Consider the following 16,483-nt stretch of genomic DNA (forward strand, 5'->3'; position numbering starts at 1 on the left):
GTCATCCAGAATAGAGTTCGCCGCGAAGAGGGAGCCTAAAAGATCAGCTTTCTCCTTCGCTGTATAGAGATGGTAAGGAAGGCTGTCAGATATTCCCTAAGACAGCCTTGGCGAGAGACCAAAACGCACGTGTTCCTGAAGGAAGGCGCACCTGTCTCTCGCCAATTCTGCCAATGTACTCCGTCTTCGCCTTAGCAATCACGTTTTTGAAGGATCTAGAGGCAGAGTTATGTTCCTTTCTGAATGCGCTGGTATTTACATCACGAGACGCCGATGCGCCAGCTCAGTCTTGGTAGCGTTCCCATTTTCGGCGTGAAGCCGTTTTGCAGAAACGATCAAACCAGGGCTGGGACCGATAGGGACCGCAGAATACGGAATGAACAGTTCCATACCCTGAAGTACCACATCGGCGACCTATGGGTAGGATGCAAAGAAAGACCGCAGCCCATCCCAATCTGCTGACTTGTAGTGCCACACTCGGCGGCAGCCCACGAAACGAGGTCGTGAGTACCGCGCAACCGCGCGGAAACGACCAAACCAGGGCTGGGACCGATAGGGACCGCAGAATACGGAATGAACAGTTCCATACCCTGAAGTACCACATTGGCGACAGAGTCAGCAACAACGCTCGGATCATCCGGCGAGAAACAAACCTGCCCCCATGGGTAGGATGCAAAGAAAGACCGCATCCCATCCCAATCTACTGACTTTAGTGCCACACTCGGCGGCAGCTCATGAAACGAGGTTGTGAGTACCGCGCAACCGCGCACTGTACTCCGGACGAGACAGTAGTCCGACGAGCCCAGAGGGGGATCGACGATAATCTGGTAGCCATCCGGATGGGAAGTCAGCAGAAAGTCCAACAGGGAAGGTATATGATTCTCCACGTCTGGTATTCGCGTTGGTGAGGTGACCAGTTGTGTCAAATCATATGCTAAAGCGAAGTCGAGAACAGATCTACCCGCATGATCGGTAGTGCGTGATCCAAGCCATTCGGCATGGTGGGCCAATAAAATCGCCAAGAATTACTATCTCTGCGGATGGGATCTGCTGCAGCAAGGAATCTGTAGCCATTTGGACGTGCTTAACCAGTCGGTCGGTTTCGGCATTACCGCTATGGGACCTATAAAGGCACGCGTAAATTCGCGGCTGGTCGTCGCAGTCTACACGCAACCAGATAATGGATAGGTCCTGCCCTTCAAGGCTGCCGAGGTGACGAGAGCAGATATCATCTCTGAAGAAAACGCACACCCTAGCTCGTGGTACAAAGGAATGTTCCAATTTGTACCCGGGGTAAGAGAGAAAAGTCGTATTGGCAGGAGAGGATATCTGGGTCTCGGTAAGAAAGAGCAAGACGACTTCGACGTCTCTACGTGAAAGTGAATGGCGTTCAAGTTGGAGTTGAGTCCCCTTATGTTGCAGAAGAATTCTGCAACATACATAACTTACAGTGGCGAGCGCAAAATTGCCCAAATAATTCGGAGGGCAACCTGGGCATCCCTGCTCAGGTGGTGTACGTCCTGAGCATGGATGCCCAGAGAGGGATTTTCTTCACCGCAGTCGCTGATGGTACCGTCCTAGGGTAATAAAACCAAATTCTGCACAACCATTATGTTTTGTGGGGGAGGAGGGACGGGCCTCCGGGACTCATACACCTGGTATGTGTAACGAAACGCGGCATAACTACCACTTTACGCCGATTTTAAGTGAGAGAGTGGTACTTCCCCGGCCGTGCCGGCCCATTCGGTTGCAACCCGAAGGTATGCAGTATGACACTACCACTATAAACTGCTTACTTTAAATGACGATTTCAACTCCGGAGAAACATTCCAATGGATCACAAATCACTGTAAATCAATGAAATACTAATCAATCACAAATCAAGAAACTCAACTATTAGCAAAAGTCACCGACATATTCAGTATATCGAATTTGAAGTTTGAATTCGGTGTTAAGCCGATGATATAAAAATTCAAAAAGCAGTAAGCACGAAATCGAAAGTCCTTGAAACTTTGAAAGATTCCGGGAGTGTGGCCAGTATCACTACCAAAATAAAATAGGAATTATATCCATATTTAAATCAAAGAAATAATAATGGAATAATTATTTTATTTAATAAAAGCCTATTAATTATTTAAAAAAAAATATAAGGCAAAATAAATCTGTCATAATAAATTTCCGACATTTTCAAACAAATACTAACCTTTATATTGGATGACAGCTAATAAATTAATTTGAAACGATGCGAAATTACTTCCAATCAAAAATAGCACACAAATTAGATAATACAATCCAATTGTAATAATTATTTCACTAAACCGCTACAATAAATGTAATTTATTTTATTATTTAAATTATAAGAACACCAATATATGGGAAGTAGTAAATGGGCTAACGGCACGGATTTTAGCCAGCTAGTTTAAACTAAAATTAAAAGTACTACTAAATTATTTGAAATTATTTCCTGGGGCAGAATTGTTATATAAATGCTAACTTTTCATCAATTTTGATATTTCTTACAAGAAATTGATTGTAGGATTTATATTATAAGAACATACGGTCATCGGCGTCCAGAGATGCGCCCCGAGCATAGATACACTTATACTAGCTAAAGATAAGCAACTCAAGATTTAATAGAAAAGTTTACGGGCTTCGGCCACTAGATGGCGGATGTTAGTTTCTTATTGGCCCCATAGTGATGGCATTAACCTAAATTTATTATAAGTATGTATGTGTACTATTTTTTATTTAATTTATATATTATTTTTGATTTAAGGATTTTGTGAAAATTGAAAAACCACAAATTCATCATATTTAGTAAATTTGTCATTTAACAATTATTTGACATATTTTTACAATGAAAAACTTGTATGATTGACCTTTAAATTTTTATTTCAAAATCAAAAATCAAAATATACTTTATTCAAGTAGTCTTTTACAAGCACTTTTAAATCGTCATTTAACAACTTTTTTTATATTAAGTGATGCTACCACCGGTTCGGTAAGTGGATTCTACCGAGAAGAACCGGCAAGAAACTCAGTAGTTAGGTACTCTTTATCAACATCTAGCCAAACAAGGTAATTTACATATAATATGTACCTGATATTCCTTTGATATAGTATATAATATGAATGTATATTACTTACTTATTATGTATATTCATAGTAACATTGATCACTTTGATAAAATCTGTGATTATCACAGATTGACATAATGTTGTTGTAAATATATTGTGACGCAATGCTTTGTTAAAAACATCCCGAAGATCTTCTTTTATACTTCACAAATAAAATTTAAAATCGCAATTCATGTATTTTATCTCAATAACGTTATTTACTAGTTAAAACGCACCTTTTTTCTAAGCAATCGTTAAGATAAAGCGTAGTGACGAGACGTTGATTCTTATCTTGATTGTTGCAATCCAGCTCGATAATCAACCATTTCAAGGTAACCTTCTAACCTTCTCTTCTATGTAAAAGACGTGTGCCTTCGATGAATTAATATTTTATTTTATAAGGAAGTTAGCTTTTCAGAGATGTTTGTCATAGGTTTTTCAATTTCCCTATATGTGTTTTAAGCATTTCAATATAATTTTTAAGACTAAAGTATTAATACCTAAACTGTTAAGGTACACTTGCTTATGAAAGCGTAGAAATTGTATTAAGAATTTTCAAGGTGGATTTCTTTTCAATGAAAAAGACTTGTGTCAGCAATTAATGTTTACTACGGAGAAAACAAGCAAATCAAATCAAAATATACTTTATTCAAGTAGGCTTTTACAAGCACTTTTGAATCGTCATTTAACAAACTATTTAAAATTAAGCTACCACCGGTTCGGAATGTAGATTCTACCGAGAATAACCGGCAAGAAACTACAAGTAGTTACTCTTTTTCAACATCTAAAAATACAGTCATGTTAGTTAAATACAATTATATATGTATGTTATGACTCCTGCCTGGAAGTCAACAAGCATTAACTCCACGCTTGAATCTATGAAACGGCAAAGTTAAAAATGTCTGCGAGATTATATTATAGAAGCGGATACTTTACCGCAAGAATGATTTATTGACTTTGCGGAGTCGGAAACTTGGCGGTCTAATCTTATCCTTACTTCTCATGCACATACAATGATTATCACTGATTTTATAAAAGTGATCAATGCTACTGTAAATGTACATAATATTGTTGTAAATATACTGTGACGCAACAGTCAGTATTCCTACTTTGTTAAAAACATCCCGTCTCTAGCTCCAAGATTATAAATAAACCGGACAGCTCTCTTTTGTAAAATAAAAACAGATTCAATATCTGCATTGTTACCCCAAAGTATTATGCCATATGACATAACACTGTGAAATTAACCAAAATATACTAAACGAGCGGTGTCAATATCAGTTGAGTTTTCTAACTTTTCTGACCGCCTATGCTGCGGAGCTGAGTCTTCCTATAAAGGACGATAAATGAGGACTCCACTTGTAACGTTAAAACGGGGTTTGGTGTATTGACGAGTAAAGTGTCAATAAAAAAAAAAAAATTCTTTGAGGCAAAAAAAAATAAAGTCGGTAGAGTTGGAAAAGTTTTTAAACTAAGCAAATCCTCAAAAGAAAGTGCTCCGGAAGTCCGATAAATTATTTTAACATTACAAATAGATTTACAAAAACAGCAAATCTATGTTCATAAATATTTTATTAAGAAAAAAATGAAAAAGTAATTTTCTTATAATATTCTAATTTTAATTGTTAACATAATCGGGCGCCAGGATGTTTACATCCGTTTAAATTAAGCTTAAACACATATTTACTAAATGTAAAAAAAAATTAAAGTTCACCAATAATATTTAAATACATGTCAAATTTCAACTTTAGGTAAAATTATTCAAAATTGACAACTAGGTTACTTACAAGTCAAGTTTATCACCTGGATTAAACCAAATGTCTAAATAATTATAAATTAATTTAAACAGTAAATTCAAATAGTGAAAAATAAAGTTTGAATAAGGTTAGAATAAAGTTTGAATGCCAATTTTTTTTATAAAAGTAAATAAATTTCTAATTAAATCTCGCGCGGTTAAGTTTCGGCGAAAATAAATATGTAAAAAATTACATACATTATACAAAAATTAGTGTGATAAGGTTTTACTTCCTTAAAAGTTTCCAATAATCCATTTTCACCAAGTAAACTTTAAATTATAAGTTTCCAAGAAGTAAACTTCTACTTAAATCTTCAAAATATCCAACGAAATGAAGTTGAAATGTTCCTCGAAAAGCGTTGAAAATATCCAATCGAAGATGACGCCAAAGAAAATAATTCCCCAAAATGATTCAAGATAATCCTCCCAGAAAATGACCGAAGAGATTAATCCATGAAATAATTGAAGAAAACCAGTAACGAAAAATATCGTAGCAAAATAATGTTGAAAAACAACTTTGAAAAATAATTTTGAAAAATAATGTTGAAAAATAATTGTAAAAGGAGAAATAATTCTGATTAGAATCTATTACAAATTTCGAAATCCTATACTTTTAACTTTAATATTTCAAACGACTTACCCGGCCAATCTCGGTTATTTTTCACAAATAAGAAAATGCATCATGAGAAATATTCTAAAAAACCCTGTAAACAACCACAATCGTTGTTACGACACAGTCAGGGGCATGCAACTCTAGTACATCAATTAGAAAAAAGAAATGTATAGAAACTAGCGCCATCTTGTAGTCAATGCCCCTAAGCTTACTTAAACTTTAAAACTGTTGTTGTTTATGCGCTCGCTAGATGGCATTAGCATAGTAGTAAACATTAAGATCTAAAAATATTTTAATTAGCTAGTATAAGTGTTAGTATAAGTATTATCTATGATTATTATTTAATAGGGTTTATTATTTAGTAGATGATTCAGATGACGAAATTATTTTATTTCGATAATGATTCTGTTTGTTGTCATATAAAAAATCTAATAATTTTATGGTGCTGAAAATTTGTAACGACTTTAACCAAACGGCAAAAGTTTAAGCATAGATAATACACTTATACTAGCTATAGATAAGCAACTCAAGATTTAATAGAAAAGTTTACGGGCCTCGGCTAATAGATGGCGGTTATTAGTTTCTCATTATCCCCATAGATGGCATTAACCTAAATTTTATTATATATATTATTTTTTTATTTAAGGATGTTGTGAAAATTGAAAAACCACAAATTCATCATATTATTTGACATATTTTTACAATAAAAACTTGCATGATTGACCTTTAAATTTTTATTTCAAAATCAAAATATACTTTATTCAAGTTGACTTTTACAAGCACTTTTGAATCGTCATTTAACAACTTTTTTTTATATTAAGTGATGCCACAGGTTCGGAAAGTGGATTCTACCGAGAAGAACCGGCAAGAAACTCAGTAGTTACTCTTTTTCAACATTTAAAAAACAGTCATGTTAGTTAATTACAATTATATATGCATGTAATATATCCTGCCTGGAAGTCAACAAGTATTAATTCTACTTTTTTTTATCGTCTGTATAATCTTGTATTGAATAATATGCCTTCTTTACCAATATGTAAAAAAATGTGTTTGTAAAAAATACAAATTATTTTAATTTATTAAACAGCAAATTTAAAAATGTCTGTGGAATTTTATTATAGAATACCTTGTCCCAAGAAGGATTCATTGACTTAGCGAAGTGACCTTGCCGTTATAAGTTTATCCTTACTTCTCGTACACATAGAATGATTATCACAGATTTTATCAAAGTGATCAATGCTACTGTAAATGTACATAATATTGTTGTAAATATACTGTGACGCAACAGTCAGTATTCCTACTTTGTTAAAAACATCCCGTCTCTAGCTCCAAGATTATAAATAAACCGGACTCTCTTTTGTAAAATAAAAACAAATTAAATATCTGCATTGGTACCCCAAAGTATTATGCCATATGACATAACACTGTGGAAATAACCAAAATATACTAAACGAGCGGTGTCAATATCAGTTAAGTTGTCTAACTTTTCTGACCGCCTATGCTGCGGAGCTGAGTCTTCCTGTCAGAGACAATAAATGAGGACTCCACTGTCCAGAATCCAATTCTATTCCCAAAAACACACATTTTGTTTTTTGAGCATTCAAAACTAAATTATTTATTATTATGTTTTCTTGTGTTTGTGAGTTTTAAAATAATCAAATGCTTGAACTTTAATTGGATCAGTCTGGTCAAAGGTCGTTATTTTTCCATCTATAATTCTATTTACATTTTTACACCAACTGTGTATTATTATATTTATTGCTAGATTACTAATATAATCAATTAATGAGCCTTTATGCTTTTCACAAGATATTACATTAAAGTTGCAATTACAATCTATAAAAAATCTCATTTTCTCTATTGGACAATATGATTCAGGAGCATCACGCAAACAAGCCACAATCATATAATACATTTCGTCTAATAACTTTACAATTTTTTTACTAGGGTGAAATAAAGACTTTTTGGTATAATCAATTTCGTGGATAAAAGAATTAAGGTCTACTTCATTATTTATAAAGTCATTTTTGCATTTTTTACTTTTTTTTATATATTTGTTTTACATTTTTTAATAACATATCCACCTACATATTTTTTTGATTCTTCATGTATCTTTGAGTAGTTATTTTTTATTTCGTCCATTAATATTAATAATTCATCGATGTCATAAGATTGTAAAATCATGGGAGTCTCCTGTTTTCTAGTAAGTAAAAATTTTAATGATAGTAATGCACTCTATATTATCTTGTTCACAGTTAGCACCCAAAGAGTGTGGCGAATTTAAATTATTGACGAGTAATGTTCTAAATGAAGTAATGAACTGCATGCATGTTGGATTTACATTTCGAATACCATTACTCCTTATGTTGCAAAAAAAATTTTCTAGAGGGTCTTGGTTAAAATTTCTTGTTAATAAACTTGTTACATTATAATGTTGTCTTAGATTTTCGCGATTATTACACATTGAAATAAAAAACTGTTCGTGGTCACGGGCAGACATAACACTGCAAAGTGCTCGAAACGTCGGGATGTTAAAATAAAATAATTAATATACGCGATTAAATCCGTTAAAAAAACTAGTTTTATTTCAATTGTTACATTATGTTTTTTATTTAGGTATTGCAACATTTCTTTGAAAGTTTCCATATTATGAACCCAATTCTTAAGAGAAGGCACTTTCTCAAACTTTATTTCTTCTGTGCCATTTTTTTTAACAATTTTTATGAATTCCATTGATTTGAAAATGGGTACAAGTTCATTCCACAACCCAAAGTGCGGAGAATTGTTTTATAGCATCCTTTGTAAACGTTTGCATCACCTTGGTAGGAGTGACCATTAAAAGAGTCAAACAATTTATCCATTATAAGAAGAAAGTCTGCAGTTTCTTCACATTCAGCTGGAAGAATTTTGTGCTCTGAAATAAAGAAAAATAAAATGAATTACTGGATTGGATGGATGGAATTAATTTTCTTTGGGAGTTAGTATTTGTAAGCTAAATTTGAAGCTAGTCCGTTTTGAAGTCAGCATAATGAAACAAAAATAGATGATTGGAAAGGATAGACTTTTGTCAAAGGGCACACAAACTAGCAAATATAAACATACATACTTTCATATTATATACTATACCAAAGGAATATCAAGTACATATTATATGTAAATTACCTTGTTTGGCTAGATTATTATCTTTTATACTTAGAGCAGAAGTTGACGGCTGGATTACAGTAAGCACATGTTCAAAAACATCAGTTTCCATACAATGCAGCCTAAAAGAAGAACCTAAAAATATACATAATTCTAATTATGAGTAAGAACTATTCTTCATTATAACTTCTTACTCATACTTCTATCTATAAGTATGTAAATCATTAACTATAATATTAATAAAAATGCCTAATTGTGAGGATCATTTGAAGATCAGGTTGTAATTTGGTTCAGAGATGTACTTAATGTTAGAATATTGGATTAAAATATACTTTATTGTACACCACAAACAAAACGAAACACACAGAAATAAAAGTAAAACAAAATTAGTAAAATAAAAATAAAAAATAATAAACGTAAAAACTAAAAAGTGTTGTAATTAATTAGTAAATAAGTAGCTAATTAGCCATCTCTTCCAGACAACCCAATCTGAGAGAGAATTTTTAAAATCAACGTCATAGGCGGTGCAGTTGTGAACTAACATACAAATATTTACACACTAATACTTATACATACTACATATATATAATATATATCTCTATTATACACTAATACATATTTAAGATACTAAAAATGTTATATAAAGGAAATTAATTATAGTCGTCTAAATTATTATTTAGGTAATAGTTTTTTACGGCTTTTTAATATAAATAAAATATAATATTAAATAAAATCTAATAATTAAGAGTAATTCTGAAAAACCAATTTGCTCTTCTTTGCAAGTACCTTCACCCTGATCATCCTTTGTTTTTAAGGCAGTTGATGGCTGCATTACATTAAGCACATGTTCAATAACATCAGTTTCCATGGGTTGCAGCTGAGATGAACCTGAAAGTATAAATAGTGGAATGTAAAATTAGCTTGCAAGACTAATCAAGTGAGACACCATCATGGTATACTGTATTAGTAATACTGAATTGGTTTATACTTTTATAATACTAAAGGTAAACTTAATAATACTTTAGTCCAAGTTTATTAATAAGTAGGCCAAATAATAATATTATCTTATACAAAAAATACAACATAAAAACTTACCAATATTTAGCGTTGGAACTGCATTAGCTGTGAGTCTGTGGCTTTGTGAACAATAACATTCTTCAAAGTGGCGATAGCATATTCGAATTTGGTTATAAATGTAAATGTCTCCTTTGTCTTGAATATCTTCAGCGAGGACAGATTTCCATACATTAAATTTTTCTAGATATGGGTATTGTGGTTTAGGAAATCGATGCAATGGACCTGCGATAGATATATAAATATATATATATAGATAAAATATATTAGATTTTGCCCAAAGGTTTACATATCCTCAAATGTACTATGAAGTTCATCAAAAAACCTGTCATAAAAATAAAAAAATAAAATAAAAAAAATGAAACCAGTGGTAGGAACTGGGCCAGTATTGTACCCAAACATAAACCAATGTAGTTTTAAATTACTAACCATCGTTTTTACAACCAAAATGACACTTGAATAATGAATTGTTTGAAATGAAGAGTTTGATGACATTTTCACAAGTCATATAAAAGTTAGCGCGATGCACAGCGAGAGCGAACTAGTTAGTATACTCGTTTTCACGAAAGAAGTCCCCCAGACGCAGCGCTGTATTCGCGCGACATAATGTTGCCAGGGTTAATTACGGGAAAATATTATACCTATTACGAATATTAAGATACGATATCAAAAAATGTTTAATTATTTTTTTTTTAGTATTTTATTAATTAAATTTTATATTTATTGTTTAATTGTATAAGTTGCATTTTCATTAATTATATAATTGGATTTGTTTTATTAACTGGATTTTAAATGTTATTTATGAAAATTATTGAATAGATGGAATTATTAGTGTTGTTATTAATATTGATTATGTAATTTGATTATTTATTTAGAATTTTCCGGGATATTAAGCGGGATTTTATATATCACAAAATAAGGAATAAAAAACAAAAATAATTTACAGTTTTATTGAATAATTATGATCAGTTACATCATCACTATCGGAAGAGTGAATGGAAACAGAGTCAGATTCTGTTTCACTATCACTAGCTGTGGATATGATGAGTCGATCCATTTCTTCATCTATAAGGCTGTCATTTTTCAAATATTCCTATTCCAAATGCTCTACGTGTTTGCATTGAGCAGCCCAATCTTCTGCTGAGATACTCTTAAAAGCATCTTCCGTTATAATCGTTATGTTTTTTGGGTCTTGGGACACGTTTTTATCCGCTACCTTTCTTTTCACAAGGCTCCAGATTTTTTCAATCGGGTTGAGTTCGCAGTGATAAGGCGGCAATTTCAAAACCTCATGGTTGTGAGCTTTTAATAATTCATCCACAGCATATGTCGGTGGACCTTTATTTTGTTTGACGAGATCAAACAAAACAGCTTTTGTCCATGTGTTTTCAAAATAGATACCCTTTTCTCGCAGCCACTCTTGCAACTTACTTTTGATGCTCGACATTGTAGGCGCTTTGTTTATTTGTGTACAGTGATAAGAAGCGTTGTCCATTACCACAAGAGACCTTTCACGTAGGTTAGGAATCAGTTTTTCCTTCAGCCATTTAAGGAAATTTGTAGAGTTCATGTCATCGTGATAATCTGAAGACTTGGACTGGGATTTGAACATCAACAATGCACCATTTATGAAACCATTCTCTGTCCCTGCATGAGCAATTATCCAGCGACTCCCTACAGATTCTGAGACCATCAGTCCCGGCTCCTTCTCACTTTGCCAACAACTTTTTGCATGATATGTATTATGTATATAGGTCTCATCTAAATATACGATTGGCCTTTTTTCCACAGTGCGATTTCTTCGGATTTTTTCCAAATATCTTGCACGCCGTGCGATTATGTCATGGCGTTCCATAAGAATTTTACGTTTGGATTGGCATCGCTTATACTTGAAACCAATATTATTTAATATTCTATGCAATGTTGTGATGCTTCCCTGAAAATTTATATCTTTTCTCAATGCGGCACGTAGCTTAACCAATGTCGGTAACTCCTTCCTCACAATATAAAAACTGTGAATTTTTTCCCGTATGGCGCACAGATCAAACCCATCCAAGTCGAACTTTTTGGGATGCGGACGACTTTTCCCTGGTGTGACAATTTTTTTTGAAGTACTCGTTGCTGTTATGCCTTCTTTTGTTATCCTGGTCACAGTTTTTTCGGACACGCCTGCAATTAAATTAAGAACAAATAAAAATACTAAAATTAAAAAATATATATCACTTGCAAGTTCTTTTTTTTAATATAAATTCATCTTAAAAACAAAAATAATAGTAATATATCAACAATACAATAAATCGGCAAAAAAATCATTGGTACGGCAGCCCTAAAACTAACCTGTCATTGCGGCGACTCTCTTGCGAACATTGTTTAGTGGTATTAAAATACCTTTATTCTTTTGTTCCGCATCACAAAACTCCTTCACCTTCAATATAATTTCTCGAGCTGAACTTTTTACAACTTTAGGCATCACGAAAGATCCAATAACGCACTAATCTTATTAAAAAAACACAAACATCTACCACAACAAACGAACTTGATAACATTGACTGACCATTGACATCGACAAAAGACAACATGGCCGATCTGTCAAATTTGAAAGTATTGTTTAGTTCCACAATCCACCGCGGGACTTCTTTTATGAAAAGGACTCTATAGGCCCCGTGCGTATCGCGATGCGCCTACTGTTGCGCCATCTCGCGGAACAGTGGTGACAAATGACAATACGTAGATGCCCAGCTGAATGGCGCCTTCCAAGTAGTATATATGGGCGCTCGGCCGTGCTGCCATCTATCCATCTAATTTCAATGTATGTAACAAATCAAAACAAAACTACATCCATGGGCATTCGCCGTGCTGCCATCTGTTGTCAATATATGTAACAAATCGAATAAAACTTATAATCTGTAAAGCGACCTCTATCAGCTAATTTGGGACTTAATAATACAGGAAATATTATTACTACTCTTAGCAATAAGTAAATAAAATGTAGAATAATAAATTGTAATTCATATTTTAGAATCAATCTTAGATAATACTAAGTTATATTTCTTATTTTGGAATGTAATTAAGTTCAGGCGGGCATTCCTCGGACAATTGTAGAACTATTCACTATTCAGACTATTCAATTTGTTTGTCTGTCTGTCTGTCTGTTTGTTTGTTTATTGCACCCAAACTTAAAACTAAAAATTACAATATTGCTACACAAAGTTGCATGAGGTGCAACAGGCGGCCTTATCGCTCAATATATATATATATAATCTATTTACATTTTTTTCGTGCAAAATCGATATCAAAAGGTAATGTACCAAAAAAAATTAGAAATCCAACCCTTCCGGGTGAATGTGTTGCCGCTTATTATTGAATTTATGTTTAGGTAAAAAACTATTCGAAAGCAGGCATGTCTCCAACGTGAGAGAAATTATCGATGTAGATGGTAAACGTATCATCGAGGGAAAAGTTTTACCACAAACTAGTGTAACAAACCCTCCGTACGATGTTACGTTGAAGGTACCTATATGGATTTTTTGTTTTTTTGTAAATTGTATCATTAAGATATGCAAACGACACTATTCTAGCGGCAAGATACGATGGCCGTTTTGACACATTAAAAAAGTGATGTGAAATGTAAATTTATTATCGATATAATATATTCAAATCTTTGTTTTTTTGCAAGTAATTTAATTCAAGTTTTTGTTGCAAGTAGTATCTGATTAAAAAGATTTAATAAAAAAAATATAAAATAAGTTTAAGTAATATATTCGAACGAAATCAATTTAAATCAAAAATTGGAATTAGAATTAATAACTGTAGTACTCGTACTATCACAAATATGAGTTATTGGCTCGTTATGTCACCAGTAGCTAGGGATTACACGTCCGCTCTCACCACCGGCTCGCGCGCGACTGTCCCCCCACTACCCGTGTACTCGAGACAAGTATACAAACACTACATCCCTTCCTTAATATAATTATTTATTGAAAATATATCCTTTTATAAATATAGCAAATATAATTGCTGAAAGATAAGTAATATAAAAACACAGAATAATTTTCCAACAAGAAATTTTAATAATAATCACTTAGTACTATAATCAAGAAGTTTAAATTTTGTAATAATATTTAGTAGACAATTTTATACTATAAAGAATAAACTTAGATAATAAACCCAGGCGTACTATTTATTCACTACTAAATCTACTATTTTCTTCACTCTGATCCATTTCATTTTCCTCCTTTTCCTCTTCAATTTCCTTTCCACCATTGTTTTGAACTTTCCATTCACCTTAATTTTTTTTTAAATGTATAACATTGCGTCTAAGTGTTTGACCAGTTTCTTCATTTCTCACGAGTACGTCTCCACCTTCTGTTCTTTCCACTATATGCGGAGTTAATTTGTAATTAACTGATAATTTATTCCCTTTTTCCATGTCCTTCACATATACTTTGTCACCTTCTGTGATCATTGTTTCTTGAGCTCTTCGCTTTCTATCTCCGTACTCTTTTCCTCTTTCTTTATGTATTGCATCCCTGTCTCTAACTTCTGAATCGTCGAATACACGTTCACTATATAACAATGAAGGAATTTTGTCTTTATTCATCCTCTTAAAAAATTGTTCGGCAGGTGTTTTGCCTGTTACAGTATGTGGTGTCGAGTTATACATCATTAAATATTCCCATACAGCTTTAAATCACTTTTTTGCACTTGACTTATTTTTAACCTTTTTAAAATATCTCTGTTTTGTCTTTCTACTTCGCCATTCATTTGAGGCCAGTAGGGAATGGTGTTAAATAGTTTTATATTACACTGTCTGCAATATTCTTTGAATTCCTCACTTATGAATTGACGACCGTTGTCTGCTGTGATAGAAACAGGATAGCCAAGGCGACTGAATGTTTCTTTTAATAATTTTATAATCTTTGAACTCGTTATTATTTTAGTAAATTTTATTTCCTTGTATCGACTATAATAATCAATAATAACTAACAAGTATTCATTATTTGGCAAAGGTCCAAGTAGATCTATTGCAATATCTACCCAGGGAGCAACAGGGAGTTCTCTTCGCTTCATTGGAACTGGTGGGGTAGGCAAACCGACAACAGTGCATCCTTTACATTGTTTTACAAGTATCTCGGCATCTTTATCTATACGTGGCCACCAAACCTTTGACCTTAGACGACTTTTCATTGCAACTATTCCCGGGTGACCTTCATGCGCTGCTTCTAAAACCCTCTGTCTTAATTCTTTTGGTATGACAATCCGACTACCCCTAAGTAAAATTTTATCGTAGAAACACAGCTCTGATTCGAAAATTTTATAGTCTTTAATAGAGTCATGCTAATTATTATTATAAATCCCTCTTTTGACATTTTTTATTTCTGGGTCGTTTTCAGAGCTCCTAATGATATCTTGCATAGGAACTGCACAAGGGCGTGCCTGTTCTACTATATGTTGCACATAATCTTCGATAGTTCCCGAATTGACATTTGAATATTTACAAAGTCGAGACAAAGGATCGGCAATGTTTGTTTTGCCAGGTTTGTATTTAATATCAAAACGATAAGTCTGCAATCGTAACACCCATCGCTCAACTCTCGCACAAGGCTTTGATTTAGGTCCAAATAAAAACTCCAGAGGCTTGTGATCCGTAATAAGGGTGATTTTTTTTCCAAATAAGAATATATCGAAATGTTCAACAGCCCAAACTAAAGCAAGCGCTTCTTTTTCCGTTTGACTGTATTTACGTTCCAAGTCCGTCAATGTTCGGTTGCCATAGGCAATTACTCTGGGACCACTACCATCATTTTGAATTAATACTGCTCCTAAGCCCACCGGACTAGCATCAGCAATAACCTCTGTATCATCATTAGCATCATAGTATCCCAGTGACTTGACATTCGATAATGCTTCCTTCAACTGATCGAATGCCCTATCTTGTTCGTCTTTCCACAGATCCTCAATATTTGCCTTTTTTCCTCTCTTTTGCCTCAACAATCTCTTCAATGGCTCAGTCGTAGTTGCAATATTTGGTAATCATTTGTTGATGTAGTTAACCAACCCCAAGAAGCTCTGAAGTTCTTCAATGGTCTTGGGAACACGAAACTCTGCAATGCTTGTCATGTATTTTTTAAGTGGTTTCGCTCCGTCTGGTGTCAATTCATGCCCAAGAAAATTTATTTTCTGTACCTTATACACACACTTAGATTCATTAAGCGAAACGTTATTTCCTTTCAAGGTTTACAAAATTTTTGATAATCTTTCATCATTTTGTTGCTCATTTTCGCCATAAACTAAAATATCGTCAATAAAATTTATTACTCCGTCTAATCCCGCTAGTATTTTCTCTAATATTTTCTGAAATAATTCGGGTGCACAGGTAATTCCGAACATCAATCGCTTATATCTGTATAGTCCTTTAGATGTTATAAATGTCGTTAAGTGTCTGGAATTGGGATGAATTTCCACCTGATGGAAAGCATTTTTGATGTCTAGTTTGGAGAAGAATTTGGCTTTTTTAATTTTCGGCAATAGATTATCCATACAGGGTAAGGGATGATTTTCCCTCATAACTGTCATATTAGCCCGCCTCATATCGACACATAACCGTAAATCATTGTCATCTTTTAGTATAGGAACAACAGGTGAAACCCATTGAGAAGGTCCCTGTACTTTTTCTATAATGTCCAAATCAAGCAATTCCTGTATTTTATGTTTAACCTTTTTTTCAATAGGAATAGGTATTCT

The 16,483-nt window shown here is 33.4% G+C and overlaps 2 protein-coding genes across 2 annotated transcripts; both read right to left on the reverse strand.

Annotated features, from left to right (window-relative positions):
* Positions 1 to 7,020: 7,020 nt before the first annotated feature.
* LOC125075564 lies at positions 7,021 to 10,296 on the reverse strand. The gene is made up of 6 exons (XM_047687276.1): positions 10,169 to 10,296; positions 9,761 to 9,964; positions 9,452 to 9,553; positions 8,687 to 8,800; positions 8,343 to 8,438; positions 7,021 to 7,088 (listed from the first exon to the last, which is right to left on the reverse strand). The coding sequence occupies exons 1-6, from the start codon at positions 10,245 to 10,247 to the stop codon at positions 7,021 to 7,023; spliced, it is 663 nt and encodes a 220-aa protein (XP_047543232.1). The 5' UTR covers positions 10,248 to 10,296.
* A 536-nt stretch (positions 10,297 to 10,832) lies between these two features.
* Positions 10,833 to 12,034, reverse strand: LOC125075565. The gene has a single exon (XM_047687278.1). The coding sequence runs from the start codon at positions 11,592 to 11,594 to the stop codon at positions 10,833 to 10,835; it is 762 nt and encodes a 253-aa protein (XP_047543234.1). The 5' UTR covers positions 11,595 to 12,034.
* Positions 12,035 to 16,483: the final 4,449 nt, after the last annotated feature.

The sequence above is a fragment of the Vanessa atalanta genome, chromosome W (assembly GCF_905147765.1).
Source record: "Vanessa atalanta chromosome W, ilVanAtal1.2, whole genome shotgun sequence".
NCBI lineage: Eukaryota > Metazoa > Arthropoda > Insecta > Lepidoptera > Nymphalidae > Vanessa > Vanessa atalanta.

Coding starts and splice junctions, on each gene's coding strand:
- LOC125075564 (XM_047687276.1), bottom strand. CDS start 10,247: ATGACTTGTGAAAATGTCATCAAACTCTTCATTTCAAACAATTCATTA. Junction 9,554..9,760: donor AGTTCCAACGCTAAATATTG/GTAAGTTTTTAT, acceptor TTATACTTTCAG/GTTCATCTCAGCTGCAACCC. Junction 7,089..8,342: donor TAATGGTCACTCCTACCAAG/GTGATGCAAACG, acceptor TTTTGGGAATAG/AATTGGATTCTGGACAGTGG.
- LOC125075565 (XM_047687278.1), bottom strand. CDS start 11,594: ATGGAACGCCATGACATAATCGCACGGCGTGCAAGATATTTGGAAAAA.